Source organism: Ambystoma mexicanum, chromosome 9 (genome assembly GCF_040938575.1).
Source record: "Ambystoma mexicanum isolate Mex_15411 chromosome 9, UKY_AmexF1_1, whole genome shotgun sequence".
In the NCBI taxonomy this organism is placed as follows: domain Eukaryota; kingdom Metazoa; phylum Chordata; class Amphibia; order Caudata; family Ambystomatidae; genus Ambystoma; species Ambystoma mexicanum.
In genome coordinates, this window is record NC_090931.1 from 127,266,784 (window position 1) to 127,284,889 (window position 18,106).

The 18,106-nt window shown below is 41.6% G+C and overlaps 1 protein-coding gene across 1 annotated transcript; it reads left to right on the forward strand.

Moving 5' to 3' along the window:
• The first annotated feature begins 319 nt into the window (after positions 1 to 319).
• LOC138487728 (interleukin-18-like) lies at positions 320 to 17,727 on the forward strand. Its single transcript, XM_069614274.1, has 3 exons — positions 320 to 553; positions 1,057 to 1,190; positions 16,607 to 17,727. Exons 1-3 carry the CDS (start codon positions 484 to 486, stop codon positions 16,820 to 16,822), a joined length of 420 nt encoding a protein of 139 aa, XP_069470375.1. The 5' UTR covers positions 320 to 483; the 3' UTR covers positions 16,823 to 17,727.
• The last annotated feature ends 379 nt before the right edge of the window (positions 17,728 to 18,106 follow it).

Below are 18,106 nucleotides of genomic sequence, written 5' to 3' on the forward strand. Positions count from 1 at the left end.
AATTATATATTCACACATTTCAAGTAATGAAAGTGTGCCCCTTTTATTTATGACAACTTCTTCAAGATTGACATCTGAGCCGGATGGAATTCTTGATCTGGTTGGTGATGGCTAGTCCACCTGCCAGATTTGGCGCTCTTGCATTGGATTAAGCCCATTCCCATCACTGTCTAGTAAGTGACTGGGATCTATGTTGCAGATGGCTGATGGAGAAGGGGGGTTGTTATATAAAACTAAGATGCATGTTTTACCTCAGTTATGTAATATATGCCTAGAAAAAGCATAGAATGATTGCCCTACATCTGTATCAGAAAATACATTTTGGAAATTATACAACAGTTACTGTTGTTGTGTTGCTATCAACAGTTGCTGGTTTGTCATGTGTTTTTCTTTCTTCTAGATAAAGATCTGGAATCAGATAGCTGGAGATTGTCATCTCATTCCATTCCGGAGAGGGGCATCTTTCGAAACCAGTCAAACTTGATGCTGGTGGCCTACCCGGAGAAAGAACATGGCAGTACAGCAGTATTTGAGACAAGCATGGTCAACCCTGGTACACCCATTCTATAACATTATTCAGAGAGAGGTAGAGCTTGGGGTGGTGCCTACAAAATTTACGTGAAGGTCTACAAAAGTAAGAGAACTTACAGATCATGGGCTGAGATTCTACTCCATCTGATGAACTCAAACAGCATGTGAAGTTCATAAGCAGGCATGAAAATCTGTATAAACCTGTGCCTGCTGCCTGAATTCAATAGGACGATAGATTCACATTCAAGTATCTCAAAGTAGGGGTATTATGGCAAAACATAAAAAAATATGATAGCCCCTCTACTGAGAATTTAACAGGCCAAAACACCTGTTCTGTGGAATGGTGCCCACCTGGGTAGGCCAATCTACAATCTCATTGTGGCTCAACATGCCATGCCAGAGAAGTAATTCCAAATTGCATATTAATCTGCCTCAGTGGGGGTTATATTAAAACAATAATGTAAACGCTGGGGGTGGTTGTTCATCTTTTGATTTGTGATTATTTGTACTCTTCTTTCTATTCAGGAGAACGTGTCTGCTTCATCCTTCACATTTACAAAGACACAGACCCCCAGGACGGGATACCTGTTGTGTTTACTGTGCAGGTTAACAACAAGATGTATCTGATGTTTGCAGTGGATGGGACAGTTATATTTAGGGTGAGAACAAATTACCTGCTTCATTTGCTCTTAATCTAATGTAGGGACTCAATCTAAGAAGTAAGACGGGAGGAAGAGTAAACGTCATAGCACGCCATACCACCACACTGCATAATGCATCCCGCATGGTTAGACCTCTCATCTAATGAAGGTTTAGACTATTTCTTGAGCATATTATGTCATAAATGCCAATGGTATAAAAGTATACATTGCTAAATAGACTTTGCTCTCCCCTCCACCTTGTCTACTACTCTCGCTCTTGGGCTCTGGAATTAAGAGTCTCTGTGCAGAAAGACACCCAAACTCAGAGACCAATTTGACTCCCATAGGATCAGGCTTACCAACACGAGACATGATTCTCTCCTGATGACAGAGAAGAAGGAAGAACGGAACCCCTTACTGTGCGCCCAACTTCATTTTTCATTATTTGGTTAGTTGAATAATCCCATTTTGGTTCTTCAGTTTGAAATTAGACAAGACACCTTTTGCCGGTTTGAAATTTCTTTAATCCAAAACCGGGGTTTAAAATCATCTGTGAAAAAGCCCTGGACACGTGTTTCACTGTCATTAGATTACTGACAGATCTTCAGGAGGGATAAGCCGGTTCTTTGGCTTTAGTTTACAAAACAACTATAAGAAAAACAGAAAAATAATCTTTTGAAAAGTTGATTGCACTTTGTTGGTCTTGTCTACACCTGTTGCATTTTATTAAAAAAAATTGAAAAAAAAGATTTGTAATAAAGCTTTATAGTGCGTAAGGTTGCCCATTGAAACAAGGACTGGCACATGTTACTTGTCAGAGAATAATACTTACTTGTGTGCTTGTAGACTGTGAGACTCTAATTTAGTAGGCGTGTTGGTATTAGGAGATTGTTTCCCCTCTTTAAATATAACTGGTAAGAAAATTGTCTTTAGCCAGTTGATTTCTATACCTGGATAAATGGTGTGAGGAATCTGTTTGAGGTGCTTCTCACTTAGAACTCTGCGCCCTGTTATGTGGTACTTCAATTTGAGAGGTCGCATGGAGCTAGGGTAACCCAGGAGTCTTGGATTCCTCTACTCCATAGGTAAAAAGCAAAAAAGGAAATGGTTACCCTTTAGAGATGCTACAGCGCCCATTGATAAGAAATCCTTCGAATGGAAAAAAATCACATGACCACAGTTGGAAATTGATATTGCTCAGTTTATCTTGAGAACGTTGCCCTTTGGTGATAACACGTGTTTCGACGTATCCAACGTCTTTCTCAAATCAGGGCTACAAAATTCATAAATGATAAATTGATTTACAAGTCAAATAATTTGATATACAGGAATATACAAATTAAATGATCAACAAATTGAAATGAATTGGCCATTGATGTAAAACACAACAATTACAAGTCATTGTAAATTCAGTCATAGTGCAAACAACAAAATAGAAAAATAAATTTATGATTAAATGGCCATGTTCAGGAGGGGGAGAGGGGTAGGAGGTTTGTGGGAATTAGAGAAAAAACACAAACAAGAAAAAACATGTTTATAAAGAGGTAAGTATGGTTCATGTGTCAATCGTGTATAAGTAACTCTAAACATATACAAGTAATGATTCAATGTCTTACCTATTGTTAACCATAAATGTGCATGTAGTGGTCAGCTTACTTGTGCGGTCATGGGATAATCCCTGCTCCCTAGGGGAAAAATACCCATCTACAGTCAATTCAATGAAAATTTCTTAAATATATTTTGAAAAGGTTATAATGCAGAAACTCTTTAATGTCGTCTCTGAAAAATTCCAATGTTTGCTCCCATGCCAATTTTGTCAATGGGTGCTAATACAATTAACGTAGGGTGGGGGTGTCACCATCTTTAATTCAAAACACGGGAAGCGACGCTAATCTTTAAATTGTTCTACAATTAATTAACCGTGATCCCATATTAAAGTTCACTCGCCTTCCTGTTCGTGTGCGTGGAATTTCAGTTCAAGTATAAATCATACCGTAATTTAAAACAATACTGTTTCGTCAAATGCAGAAAGTTTGTATGGCAAGGGCAAAGACCACGAGGGTCCGCACGTTTACATTACAAATCATGTGCTTAAGGGGGCTGCTCTTGCTGTCAGACTCACCTAAGTTATTCTGTTGTTTCTTTCCGTCCGCGTTCCGGCGTGTCCGCCCTGACCATGTGTGTTGTATAAAACGGTTTCTAGGCAACCTCAGTCCTACTACTGTTTCTAGCTTTGGGTGCCATCTTTTGGGCTAACTTCCTAGTTTCCCAATGTTGCTTACGTGCTCTCGTTCTTTCTAATGCCGATTGTCAGTGTTTCCTATTTACACGCCATCTTGCGGGTTGGATTGGCTGTGTACTAATATCCCTTATTGAAAATTCTTCCCTATTCCTGTCGATTGAACTAAAATGCCAAAACGAAGTATGAAAATGTAAATGCTCCGGATTTAAAGAGCCTTCTTAGTAAAAAATGTACAAAATATTATATCATGTGAAAAACACGTACTCATATGGTCATCGACCTGGCTTATTAAACCTATTCGTCGGTATGCGAAAAATATGATACATTAATCAATGGTTAATAAAAATAATAATAATAAAAAAAAAAATAAAAAAAAAAAAAAAAAAAATGAGACTTCTTATGTATTCATATTCACATACAGTGCTATCGAGCAATTGTAAATCTGACTTCCACTAATGTTAATAAACCATGACGTCCCTTAACCTTGTGAATATCCTGTTTATTATGAGTAAGTGAAAATGTCCTAATGTTGTAGTATACTGACTCTCCTGGAACCCTGTGTCCCAGGTTCGGGCGATATTAATAGTTATAAAAAAGAATACATTTCATTGTCTGAATTCAGACCTCTTTCAACTGTACGAAATTTACAGATCAATTTGGCTTCCTCTTGTCGCAGTTTCAGCTCTTGGTTCCCTCCTCTTGGTCCCAAGGCCACTCTCTTGAGTCCGGCAAATTTGAAAGTTTTTTTGGTGTCACATTGGTGTTCCTTTTGCCAATGTTGGGCCAACGGTGAGTTTGTATTTGGATTTCCAATAGATGAAAAATGTTCTCTGATCCTTGTTCTTAGTTCTCTAATAGTGCTCCCTATGTAGATCTTATTGCATTCACAAATGATGGTGTAAACAACATATTTGGTTCGGCAATTGATATGTTCAACAATGTTAAGGTTGGTGCCATGTTGGTCTTCAAAGCTTGTCAAATTATCCATCGCATGTTTGCACATCGTGCAGGTCCCACATTTCCTAAATCCCTTCGTTTGTTTCGGTAACCAAGCGGAGGTGCCCTCTGGTCTAAGTTCTGGAAGTAGAGATGGGCTCAGTATATTCTTGATGGTTCTCGCCCGTTTGTAGATAATCAATGGGTCATTTTTAATATAGTTCCTAACATGTGGATCCAACGGATCCAACGGATCCACATGTTAGGAACTATATTAAAAATGACCCATTGATTATCTACAAACGGGCGAGAACCATCAAGAATATACTGAGCCCATCTCTACTTCCAGAACTTAGACCAGAGGGCACCTCCGCTTGGTTACCGAAACAAACGAAGGGATTTAGGAAATGTGGGACCTGCACGATGTGCAAACATGCGATGGATAATTTGACAAGCTTTGAAGACCAACATGGCACCAACCTTAACATTGTTGAACATATCAATTGCCGAACCAAATATGTTGTTTACACCATCATTTGTGAATGCAATAAGATCTACATAGGGAGCACTATTAGAGAACTAAGAACAAGGATCAGAGAACATTTTTCATCTATTGGAAATCCAAATACAAACTCACCGTTGGCCCAACATTGGCAAAAGGAACACCAATGTGACACCAAAAAAACTTTCAAATTTGCCGGACTCAAGAGAGTGGCCTTGGGACCAAGAGGAGGGAACCAAGAGCTGAAACTGCGACAAGAGGAAGCCAAATTGATCTGTAAATTTCGTACAGTTGAAAGAGGTCTGAATTCAGACAATGAAATGTATTCTTTTTTATAACTATTAATATCGCCCGAACCTGGGACACAGGGTTCCAGGAGAGTCAGTATACTACAACATTAGGACATTTTCACTTACTCATAATAAACAGGATATTCACAAGGTTAAGGGACGTCATGGTTTATTAACATTAGTGGAAGTCAGATTTACAATTGCTCGATAGCACTGTATGTGAATATGAATACATAAGAAGTCTCATTTTTATTTTATTTTTTTTTATTTTTTATTTTTTATTATTATTTTTATTAACCATTGATTAATGTATCATATTTTTCGCATACCGACGAATAGGTTTAATAAGCCAGGTCGATGACCATATGAGTACGTGTTTTTCACATGATATAATATTTTGTACATTTTTTACTAAGAAGGCTCTTTAAATCCGGAGCATTTACATTTTCATACTTCGTTTTGGCATTTTAGTTCAATCGACAGGAATAGGGAAGAATTTTCAATAAGGGATATTAGTACACAGCCAATCCAACCCGCAAGATGGCGTGTAAATAGGAAACACTGACAATCGGCATTAGAAAGAACGAGAGCACGTAAGCAACATTGGGAAACTAGGAAGTTAGCCCAAAAGATGGCACCCAAAGCTAGAAACAGTAGTAGGACTGAGGTTGCCTAGAAACCGTTTTATACAACACACATGGTCAGGGCGGACACGCCGGAACGCGGACGGAAAGAAACAACAGAATAACTTAGGTGAGTCTGACAGCAAGAGCAGCCCCCTTAAGCACATGATTTGTAATGTAAACGTGCGGACCCTCGTGGTCTTTGCCCTTGCCATACAAACTTTCTGCATTTGACGAAACAGTATTGTTTTAAATTACGGTATGATTTATACTTGAACTGAAATTCCACGCACACGAACAGGAAGGCGAGTGAACTTTAATATGGGATCACGGTTAATTAATTGTAGAACAATTTAAAGATTAGCGTCGCTTCCCGTGTTTTGAATTAAAGATGGTGACACCCCCACCCTACGTTAATTGTATTAGCACCCATTGACAAAATTGGCATGGGAGCAAACATTGGAATTTTTCAGAGACGACATTAAAGAGTTTCTGCATTATAACCTTTTCAAAATATATTTAAGAAATTTTCATTGAATTGACTGTAGATGGGTATTTTTCCCCTAGGGAGCAGGGATTATCCCATGACCGCACAAGTAAGCTGACCACTACATGCACATTTATGGTTAACAATAGGTAAGACATTGAATCATTACTTGTATATGTTTAGAGTTACTTATACACGATTGACACATGAACCATACTTACCTCTTTATAAACATGTTTTTTCTTGTTTGTGTTTTTTCTCTAATTCCCACAAACCTCCTACCCCTCTCCCCCTCCTGAACATGGCCATTTAATCATAAATTTATTTTTCTATTTTGTTGTTTGCACTATGACTGAATTTACAATGACTTGTAATTGTTGTGTTTTACATCAATGGCCAATTCATTTCAATTTGTTGATCATTTAATTTGTATATTCCTGTATATCAAATTATTTGACTTGTAAATCAATTTATCATTTATGAATTTTGTAGCCCTGATTTGAGAAAGACGTTGGATACGTCGAAACACGTGTTATCACCAAAGGGCAACGTTCTCAAGATAAACTGAGCAATATCAATTTCCAACTGTGGTCATGTGATTTTTTTCCATTCGAAGGATTTCTTATCAATGGGCGCTGTAGCATCTCTAAAGGGTAACCATTTCCTTTTTTGCTTCTATACCTGGATAAAGAACTATTTTTTCAGTACTTTGTCTTATGTAATTTTAAACATTAATTCGAAAGAGACAGAGTATACTAAAACAGAGGTTTGGCTGAAAGTGCTGCATACCTAATAGGGGGATTCCCGTTGTTTGGTTCAAAAGTAAGGTGCCGGGATGATAACCTGCGTTCTATGCGTCCGTGAGAGGATTTTGTTTGACAAAAGGCGGGCTCGTGGTCACATGTACTTCGTAAACACGTGATCGTGAGATCGCCATTTTGGATTGGGATCTTTACGTGCAGTACAATATAAGCTATGGGTTAAAATAATTCATATTCGGGAAGATGTTATTCCTTTTGTGATGAGGGATTGAAATAGCAGCTTCCGCTCTACCTTATATACCTTTCTTCAGAAATACAATAACTTTTTTCGGCTTGCGGTCACGTGATACCATTTTGAATTGGGAAACACTGCTACAGTTCTCTCCCGATGACACAGCTAGTCTTGCTCCAATCACAGTGATAACGTTACTATCTCCCAGTCTCTGGCCTGAGAGAAGTGTTTGTGGGTTTAGAATATTGATCAACATGGCTAACCGGACCACTAACACGCTCCTTCACAATACACTACCACTTCTTCTTTACCATCCTCCTTATACTAGTCTTCCTGACAAGCTCACCTCCTTAATCCCTGATCTGGATGTGATTCAGATCTCCCTCCCCACTGCTATTGCCTCCTTAGGTGTCATTGCCCTTCCTAGAATTACCCTATCCCACAAACCTGATCTTAAATCTATGCTGTCTGGGCATTCCTTGACATCCCCGAATGACCTACTGACCAATGTACATGGCAAGTCTGTGGACCTCATCTTCCTATCATCTTTCAGCACCTCTTCTTTCCTCTCTATTAACCAATTCCATCTTGCCAAACTCTTTTACTCTTCATTGTCTTGGTCCCCCTCAAATCTGCCTGCCCCATCGTACCCTTATCTAAATGGGAGTTTAAAGTTGACACTCTGTCACCCTACCTAGTGACGGTAGGGTGCTCCTTACAAGCAATCACACCACCCCAGGCCTCCTTGATCAATCAAGTCTTCTCCGACTTCAACCCAGCCCTGAGCTTTCCCTTTGAGCACCACTACCCATTTCACACCTTTAACCTGTTAGCCATTGCCATCATCCCTTCATCACCCAGGAGATTTGCCTTCTCAGGACTATCCTACTACTCCATCTCCAAAGTTGGCACAGTCTTCATCCCTCTGCTGCTGACCCCTTAGATGTTTCCAATCGCTGCTGTGACTATGGGTTTGGAAATACCTATGTCCAGCTACTTCATCAACCTTATCTTCTTGCTACAATCTTATCCACACAAGCTCTTCCCCATCCTCACATTTATCTCTTCCTCCATCTCTTTTAACAAATGTCCTCTCTGCTGCCCATCTAAGGTCTCTGAGATTCACGACACCCTGCCCTTCTGCAGCTTCCCCATCCCCTTTAATCAGAGTTTGACTACTGGCAATCCATTGAAATTCCACTGACCCACAACCCTAACTTTCCTACCAGTCCCATGACTCCAAGCACTCCTCCATCTTCATACTTCTTGGCATTGCTCCAGTCTTTGTCACTGTTGATCCTCTCTTTCATCTTTGTGCCCTCTGCCAGCTCTACATATAAGGGGCTGCGCTTGCCTAGATTGCCTCTTACCTTACTGACCATTCATTCTGCATCTCTTGGATCATGAACCCCACTGATCTCATCCATCTACCTTTGGGAGTACCCCAAGGTTGTGTCCATTGCCTTTCTATGTGTGATGATTCGCCAGATATCGTCACTTCTCCCCAAGGGGTAGCCCATTCCAATGAGACTAAGGAGGTGGGGCCGCTACCCAATAGTCCCCCTAGGAGTGGTTTAATGCAGGAGGACCTCATGGGGAGGGTGCTGCGGAAGCAGAGGAGAGATGCTTGAAGAGTCGGTTCGATGGACCCCAGTCCCAGGAAAACCCAGTGGCATACTGAAGTCCCAAAGAAGGTCATGGGAGGTACGAGAGACCCAGAGGGAACACGGGGTGGAAGAGAGGCAGGCTCAAGCAGTTCTCCCTGTTCCAGTAGTAACAACCAAACTATTGGGAAGAGGGAAGTGAGAATCTGAGGAGAACTTCCTCATCGCAGTGGCAGAGATAAGCCCACTGACCACCAGAGATGGGTCGGGGACCCTAGCAATAACGAATCAAGCATCCTAAGAGAACTTCCTCATCACAGTGGCAGCGATAAACCCACTGACCACCAGAGATGGGTCGGGGACCCTAGCAATAACGAATCAAGCATCCTAAGAGAACTTCCTCATCACAGTGGCAGCGATAAACCCACTGACCACCAGAGATGGGTCGCGGACCCTAGCAATAACGAATCAAGCATCCTAAGAGAACTTCCTCATCACAGTGGCAGCGATAAACCCACTGACCACCAGAGATGGTTCAGGATCCCAACACCATTAAATCAAGCATCCAAGTAGAACTTCCTCATCACAGTGGCAGCGATAAGCCCACTGACCACCAGAGACAGGTAGGAAACCCTAGCCTTATTAAAGCAAGCATCAGAGGGGAAATTCCTCGTCACAGTGGCAGCAATAAACCAACCGACCACCAGATAAGAGTCTGGGACCCCAACAAAAGTGAACTGAGCATCTGAGGAAAGCATCCTCATCACAGTGGCAGGGGAAAGTCCACTGACCACCAGAGAAGGGTGTGGCCCCCCAACCTAATTGAACTGAGAATCCGAGGAAAGCATCCTCGTCCCAGTGACAGGGAAAGTTCACTGACAACAAGCAAAGGGTCTGGAACACCAACTCAAGTGAATTGAGCATCCGAGGAAAATATCCTCATCGCAGTAGCAGGGATACGTCCACTAACAACCAGAGAAGGGTTTGGGACCCCAATGCCAGTGAAGCATACATCCGAGGAAATCCTCCTCATCACAGTGGCAAAGTTTGGTCCACTGAAACCCACATAAGGATTTGGGGCTTTGCTAATACTGCGACAGTGTGGCAAAACAAACATCAAGTTGAAAGATGCGTAAAATAACTCTCAAACACCAGGAGAAGAGAGTCATTCTCCTGGAGAAGAAACTGAAGCCCTTTGAATGTGTTCAAGAGATGCAAGGTGAAGGGAGTCATTCCCCAGGCTTTTTTGTGAAGTATATTGGTGTGTGCGGATCAATACCAACAGAAGGGAGTCATTCACCTGGTCCCAAGAGTTGAGTTGTATAAAGTTTTTATTGGAACCACAAGCCAGGGGAAGGGAGTCATTCCCCCTGGCATTCTTATGCAAAACTAAATTTTGGGGACACCACCAGAATACCAGGAGAAGGGAGTCATTCTCTTGGAGAAGGAACTTTCTGTTGGAATATTCTTTAGTTGTAGTGTAAGAGATAGAAGTAGGTTGTGACACAGGACAGTGGAGTTTGATTTTGACAGACATTCTGACACATCCTTTAGTATTATTCTGAGGCAGGGAAACCCCTCTTAGAAGATAGGGATAGTGAGGGTTTCTTTTTACTATAAATAAAAGTTTATAGCAAACATCATGCCACCCTTAAGTCAGCTTCCTCTTCGACATCCTTACAGTACACATCCTCTCGTGGTGAAATCATCTTCGCCATTGGGGTCTCCCACTATCTATTCACTGTTGAGGCCCAGATCTTTTTCTCATCCTGCCCCATCTTTACACCTGAACTCTCATCTTATATCACCCGGCCATCTGCCATTGGATGGCACCTCGTTGTCGTATGCTTGACTACTTTAAGACCAAATGTCCTGGGCCCTCAGGTTCCACTTCTCTCGCCAGTGAGTGCAAACATATGCACATCATTTCCTTGGGATGGGCTCTGTTCTGCATGTGAGCGCAGCTGGCCCATGGCAGCATTCTGTGGGAATGTTGCACTGAATGTCTTGGCGTAGGTGTTATAGTCACTCCTGACAAATGCACAAAACCAGATACCACTCTCCCCCAATCAGGAAAGGGAGATTCACAAATCTAGGTCTCCGAATTCAATGGGTCTGCATGTTTCCATGGATTGTGGGCCATATGATTTTCACTTTACCCTGTGTGAGCCTGGACTGCTGGATACCTCTCCACGTGATATGCGGTGACATGCACAGTGGTGAGGCCAAGTCATGAATGAATGACTTGCAGGTGTGGTAAATGGATCACATTTACCCTGTGGCGAGTACACCTCCCACATTCTGGCTCCTGTTGCTCCTGTGGTTTATGAAATCCACGTTAGAGGTGGCCTTCTCCTCCCAGGCACAGAAACCCATCAGCATGACATTTCTCAATATAGTTGCAGTGGACCCCCAGTGATATTCGGTCACACAAGTCCACACATCACTTCAAGTCACTCCACTGCTTTTGAACATCAGTGGTCCTGGCAGGTGTGCAGATGGCCACCGTGATGTCACAGATCTTATCCTACTGTTGAGTCAAGAAGCAGTCTTGGCATGAGATGAACTAACGACCTGGTGCCTCCTTTAGACCGTTCTCAACCAGGACCATGTGGTCCAGTATTCATAAATTCAGCCTTTGCAGGAGCTATCACCCACTCTGTCATATCATTTGTCCCGCGTTACTTTGGTCAGGCATCATTCTCCAATTAACAAAGGAAGTGGTTGTTTCATAATAACCGTCTCATGATTGGCTGCTTCAGTGACATCCGCGAGCAGTATTTTCACATACATGAACAAGATTTTTTAATTGCTTGATTCAGCTTTTTCAAATTATCCCCGTTGTGGAATTACCATACCTACTCAATCAGCACTAATGTCTTAATCCTGTGATTACCCTAATTTGTTCACATGCAATAACAGTAATTTACGCATGTGGTATGGTTTTATTGCGCAAAATGCCACAACACGCAAAATGACCCTATTCGTGGGCATCTTCTCTTTTAATGGGTTTCATGCTTGGTCGTTCCATTGTTGTTTTAGGCGGGTTTTTTTTACATGCTGTGATGAAGCACCCATTAAGCTAGAAGAAAAAACATTGATTTACCTAGAAACAGTGTTCCATTGACATTTCTGCTGCAACAAGTATCTGCTCAATTCGTTTGGTTCAACAGCAACATAACTGAGACCATCCAAGATGGCTGACCCAGTTTACATCACCTTACCTTTCACTGTCATTTGACATGGACAAATAGGCAGAGCTAAATCTCTCCGAGCCAATACAATTGAAAAGAAATGAGTGGGACTCGCCTTACCAATTGAGGGCCAGAAAAGGGGTATACAAGGAGTACGATTTCTGGGAGGCATTGAGCCGTCATCTGGACCTGGAGGTGGAAGCTGCTGTACTAGCAGCCTTGCTGAGATAGTCTTTAACTTGAAGAACTTTCTGAGAACCCCGAGAAACACCTGGAAACTGAGAAGCGAGCTTGAAGTTTTAGAGCATACGCCGAAACCCTGAGAGTGGTGATAATGGGCTTGACGAAGGACTTAGTTACCGAAAGGGCATTGGAGAGGCTGAAAGATGCATAGATGCTGAGACAGCACCGACAAATGTTAAGAAACTGCCCAGATCCTGATGAACGGCACTGAGATGCCTGACAAAGTGCCTACAGCCTGTGAAGGGTGCTGTGAAGTCTGAAAGATGTCTGTTACCTGAAGGGGGATGCTGAAATGATTTTGGACCTACCTAGTGCCTGATTGCATGAAGAGGAGCCTCACAAAGCCTGTAAAGTATAGTAGGGGCTCTAAGAAGCAACTACAACCTGAGGAGTGTTGAACATATTGATACAATCTTGAACTGAATTTTAAAAGGGTCACTGGAGACTGAGAAGCAAGGCCCTTGATAGATACAGGGGATACATTAACCTGAGAAGGACTAAGAATTGTGAAAGAGTTTGAAAGAAAGACATTGTAAACCAAATAGAGATGGGCAATATGAAGTGGGGTTAAAGGGGTGAGCAATCAGGTTTTGAGAGACCAAGTCATCCTTATAGAGCGATGAGGACCCTAACAATAATCGGGAAACTTGGGGTTGTAAAATACTAAAGAGCAATATCTTGAAAACAAGTAACCATGTCCTTTACTTATTAATTCCATTTTGCCACAATGCATTTATTGTTATATTGTACTAATGACTCTGTACGAATATACAAGGTAATTCTGCTTCATCATAAAACTTTGTTTTGTCAAACAGAGGCAAATAATAATATCACATTTGCATATAGTGCTTTATACCAGATTCTTCCTGCTTCTAAGTACAGGCGTAAATATGCACAGTATTCCTATCAGTGGGGCTTTGCTAATGGCCCAAGGCAATACCTAATAAAATTGCGTTTTTCTGCCTTGATCCGATTTGCCTTATCAATGTGTTTGGACACTTTTCCAGTCTTTGATGTAGGGGGAGCTTGGTTGGGCATAACTTTTATAGAGCGTTTGTGTCGGCTGTGCAGTATACATATTGAAACTGCACGTCACATTCTAACTTCATGTCCGAAGTTGTCTCTGTATTATACCAAGGCGTATGCAAACTTTAGTCTATATGAAAGTGATCAATTTTGGAGCCGTTTATTTGCGGCTGACACGTATGTGGTGGTCTCTGCAGGTTAACGACCACATTAAGAGGTAGATGGCAATTCAAACCAACAAGCGATCCCTCAATAAAAGGGGAGTACCCTTTAAACAACAAACAAACAGAGCTTGTGGTTAAAGCTGTTCGTTTTACAGGGAAGACATTCACAAGTTCAGTCTTGTTCTAGGCATCAATGACCAATAAGTAAGCCAACCTGATACAAAAATACATATTTTAATAGTTATTCTTCACAATTACAAAAAAAGAACATACAATGTTATTTCTGCCGACATTTCATCAAGCCGGTAATCACACTAGGTCCAAGGTGGACGTCTACACAACACATTAATTTCTCAAGCAATTTCCTACAGTATCTTGCTACTAAAGTGACTCGTGCTGTGCAAATTTGCACTGGAAATACCTCATTCAGCACTCTTCCACTTGCATCCCAGTCATACCATTCTCATTCTCATCATCCCATATACATACTCAATACATAAAAATCTATGTGAACAAAAATGCCCAACATGTTTCTTTCCTAACAGTTTCAGTGTGTCAATCAAAGGAAATTCATCAGGGGCTAAAATGTTTTGTACAAGATACATATTTCAAGTACACGAGCCATCTCGGCCACTGGTTAGTTTCCAAAGTCCTAACGTAGTTGGTCTGTCAAGTCTTCAATCCTTGAATCAGACTGCAGCTAAAGAAACTGTGGATGTCTTCCCCTATAACAAAACAGCAAACATAAGGAATTCAATGTCCAGATGTATACTAAGTTTAGTATCAGTTGGACTATCAATTGCAATTAATCAATATAATAGTCATGCTTTTCATTAGCACCGGTCATCTCAAAAGTGCATCTCTTTTACTCAACTCTGAAAACTCCACATCAGTTAAAATGCCTCTCCCATATAATCTACTTAGGGTACAGCATAGGTGGACCTGAGTACCATCCCAACTTGTCACCTAGCTTCTAATTACCGTCGACATTTGACAGTATACAGGGGGTCTCACCTGTTTTAACTTAGACAGCAAACGCCCGGTCTCTGACGCTTACCATCTTTGGTTAAGGGTAAAATCCAAGCTGGAGGGAAATAAGGTGCCTACTGGTGTTAATCTGTTGCAACAAGGGCACTAGCGGAAGGTCTTTTGAGCCTCTGTTGATGAAATGAAATAAGGGCACTATTGGAAGGTAATTGAGCCTGTGAGGCGGAAAGGGTTTGAAAGGCTGGTCAATAACTCTTCCTTTTTTAACTGCAAGGTTTAGTATCTTTGATGTGCTTCTTGTTATGAACTGGCTTTGTAAATTAGCTTTTGCAGTTTTTTTCCCTGTATGAATGGGATTTTATCATGTTAACTATGTATAGTAGATTTTCATTGTAATTTTGGTAGTGTAAAAAGTTGTTGACAACTGTATGCACTTAAAGAAAAAAACGAAAGAAAAAAACAGTGTTAATAGGTGTTGATATTGACAGGTTTCAGGGAACTCAACCTTGTAAGAATGAAGTGCTGAGCCAGCTCTGCCAAAGATGTCAATCTGTGTCCAGAAGAACGAACCCAGATGTACACGGCAGACGTTTAACACACTGAGCTATCTGACTCGCTAATACCAAGAGTTGCATGAATTATTTAGTTACCAAACCTAGACAGTTCTAAATTGTTTTGTTTATGTGCAACTTTACAACCGTATAATACCTAATTTGTTGATTAAAACTTTGCTTAGTTGGGCCCCTATGTTTTAGTTATTGCAGAGGATGGGAGTAGGTGGGAATAAACTGTATTGTTTGTTCCAGTGGACAGTCAAGATGAAAAAGGGGAAGAGGGCAAAAAGACCCAATTTGTGCGAAACAAATGTGCAATTTCTCAAAATGCACTCAGATGCCCACACTGTGAGACTTCATATTTAGATCTTGATGGAGCACAGATTCATCTCTCTATAAAAGTGTCCACGTGGTCCACAGAGAAGAGACATGCTTTAGTAGTTGGTAGTGAACATTAAATCCATGCCACCATCTTGTCTTCCTCCACCCTCCACCTTGTTTTGAAGGTGTATTTCTTTACTGACCACACCCCCCCCACCACCACATTTTCTACTTTAGTTTTGCTATCCGGTGGTGCTGAAAGTGCTGCCTATCAGCAAAAACGATTGTCTTGGGAAGTGCAGATATTAGCGAGATGAGATGTTAGGGGGTAAACACAGCCTATGGGTGTTTTCTGATTATTTACCCATCCACTTACTGCTGCTGGCCATACTAGTTACTATGGCCTATGGCCCTTATCACCAACTACCTCTCCCTCACCACCCAAAGCACCCCCCCACGGAATCTCTGTGAGTTACCTCTATCAAGCAGTAATGTCAAACTTTGCTCTGCGATGGGCCTGTCAGTGTAATTTCAAATTAGATTTTGGAGAGTTAAGAAACTAATTGCAGGTATAAATCTGCAACATGTGTAATACAAATGCATCAACCAAGTGTGCCTTCAGGCACTTGATGTATAAGCAGTATGTGTGCCCTTGCATTTTAGGTCCTATTAAAAACAAGATTTGTTAGGTACAACAGTTTTGTCTTGTGTGTGGGCCATAGATAGGCATTTGCCAACCACTGTTATCATATTCCCACCTACTCATACAATTTGCCAGATTTTGCTGGCGAATGGCCAGGTAGTGCCAATGTGATACTGCCCGGCGAATGCATATTCCATGCCAACAGAACATTGTTGGCTTTTCCAGTGCACACAATGGTCAGGCCTCAGGCTATTGCTTGCACTTAAGCAGGACCCGGTACACAGCCTAGAGGAGTACTTGGGGGAGGGGCATGATGTCAATATGCAGATGGTGGAGGCTTGCATCATCCCCCCACAGCCTCAACAATGTCATAGAAATGTCTTTGATTGGTAACGGGAGAGGTGGAGATGCTTTGCTGGAGCTTCATTCAAATACATTAGGATACTGAACGAGGGCCAGAGTATGATCAACTCCATTCAATGTCAGCACATCTACCCATATCGAAAGCTTCCTCTTTTGTGGACATTGGCATTGTTCAACATTGCCACATGCATGACTGTGATTACACAAATACTATCTAAAGTAATATTGGGAAATGTAATGCCTCCATTTATTTCCTCTTTAGGAAGGAGATCTTCCGATAAACATTGGTGGAACGAAATCTGGACACATCTTCTACCAAACAATCTTTTCCCATGGATTCTCTCCGGCTTTCAAGTTTGAATCCTCATTGCAGGAGGGGCTGTACCTTGCTTTTAAAGATGATGGCAGCCTGTGTCTGACGAAGATGGAAAAGGATACGGTCCACGAAAAATGCAAAATGTTATTTTCAAAGAACTAGACCCAGGACCGGCTTAAAGCACGATCAAGCGGTGCGTCCGCACAGGGGCGCACAAAATAAAGGGCACATCGGCACACCACATCGCCCCTTAAACCGTCCCTGTGTCTAATAACATATACGGGTTAGACTGCTTTTGCGACCCAGTAATGCATGTCTTTCTTGCCTGGCGACACCGCGCCTCCTTCACGTGGGCGGTGCCATGCTTTGAGTCCTCTGCTGTGACACCCAGACTGGGCTCAGGTGGCAAGAATGTGTCACCTTTGTCACCTTGCAGAGTGGTGCATTTACTCACTTTTGAACTTCAAAAGTGAGTAAATGCCCCGCACTCCGAGGTGAGAAAACATGTTAACGTGACTGCAGCATCAGCAAACATGCAGAGGGCAAAAGCTTGCCCAGACGATGATATCAATAGACCCCCCTATGCGGAAGCTAAAGACTAAACTACTGAGCTAAACTTTTACCTGGCCCATGCCCCCAATGATTAGCCTTCATGTGTTCAACTGAATAGCCTGTGAGATGCAGAGGTGTAGACAGGGCAGAGCCTCAGCTGGTCCAGAGGGAAACAGGTCAAACAAACTCGTGTGCAAGGATTGCATGCATGTATGAATGTATGCGTGCATGCCTATGAATTATTGCAGTGTGAATGGTGTACATGGGTAGTAGTGCGCACGTGATTGAGAATGCAGTGTGAATGTTCTGGGTGCTCCTGTGAATAACATAAGCTGTAATGGTGCCTGAATGTGTATATATGTGTGTGTGTGTGCGTAAATATGTCTATATGTGTGTGTGTGGAAAAAAGCAACTGAACACCCATCCATCCGTTTCCCAAGCGACGTGTGTCAGCTGCTAAAGAAAAGACCCAGCACTCTGATTTTTAGAAAAAAAAGCAAAATTAGTATTTTATGTAACCATTAGTTAACAAACCATGGTCATACTTATTAGTTACATGGACCAACAAGTGAAAAGGTACCCGAAAAACCGGGTGAAAAACTTTGCTACGCGTTCCGTCCTTTGCAGGACTTCCTCAGGCTGTGATTAAAAGAAAAAGTGACTCGGCTGTGATATTTAAACAGCGAGCTTCGCAGACACAAAACATGATCGTTAGCGTGAAGATAAGAATAAATATATATATTAATACGGCAGCCATTTTAAACTAGTCTTTTTCAACTATGTACAGATCAGTAAACATAGCTGTTCTATGTTTAGTAGAATATAGTTTCGTAATAATTTAGTAATATATTGCATGTCTGAATAAGAATTATCATAACATCCAACTGACCATGA

What these genes read in the sequence shown, in the direction of transcription:
- LOC138487728 (XM_069614274.1), top strand. Translation starts at nt 484, where the DNA reads ATGCTGGTGGCCTACCCGGAGAAAGAACATGGCAGTACAGCAGTATTT. An exon ending in GACAAGCATGGTCAACCCTG is followed by an intron (nt 554 to 1,056) that starts GTACACCCATTC and finishes CTTTCTATTCAG; the next exon opens with GAGAACGTGTCTGCTTCATC. An exon ending in ATGGGACAGTTATATTTAGG is followed by an intron (nt 1,191 to 16,606) that starts GTGAGAACAAAT and finishes TTTCCTCTTTAG; the next exon opens with GAAGGAGATCTTCCGATAAA.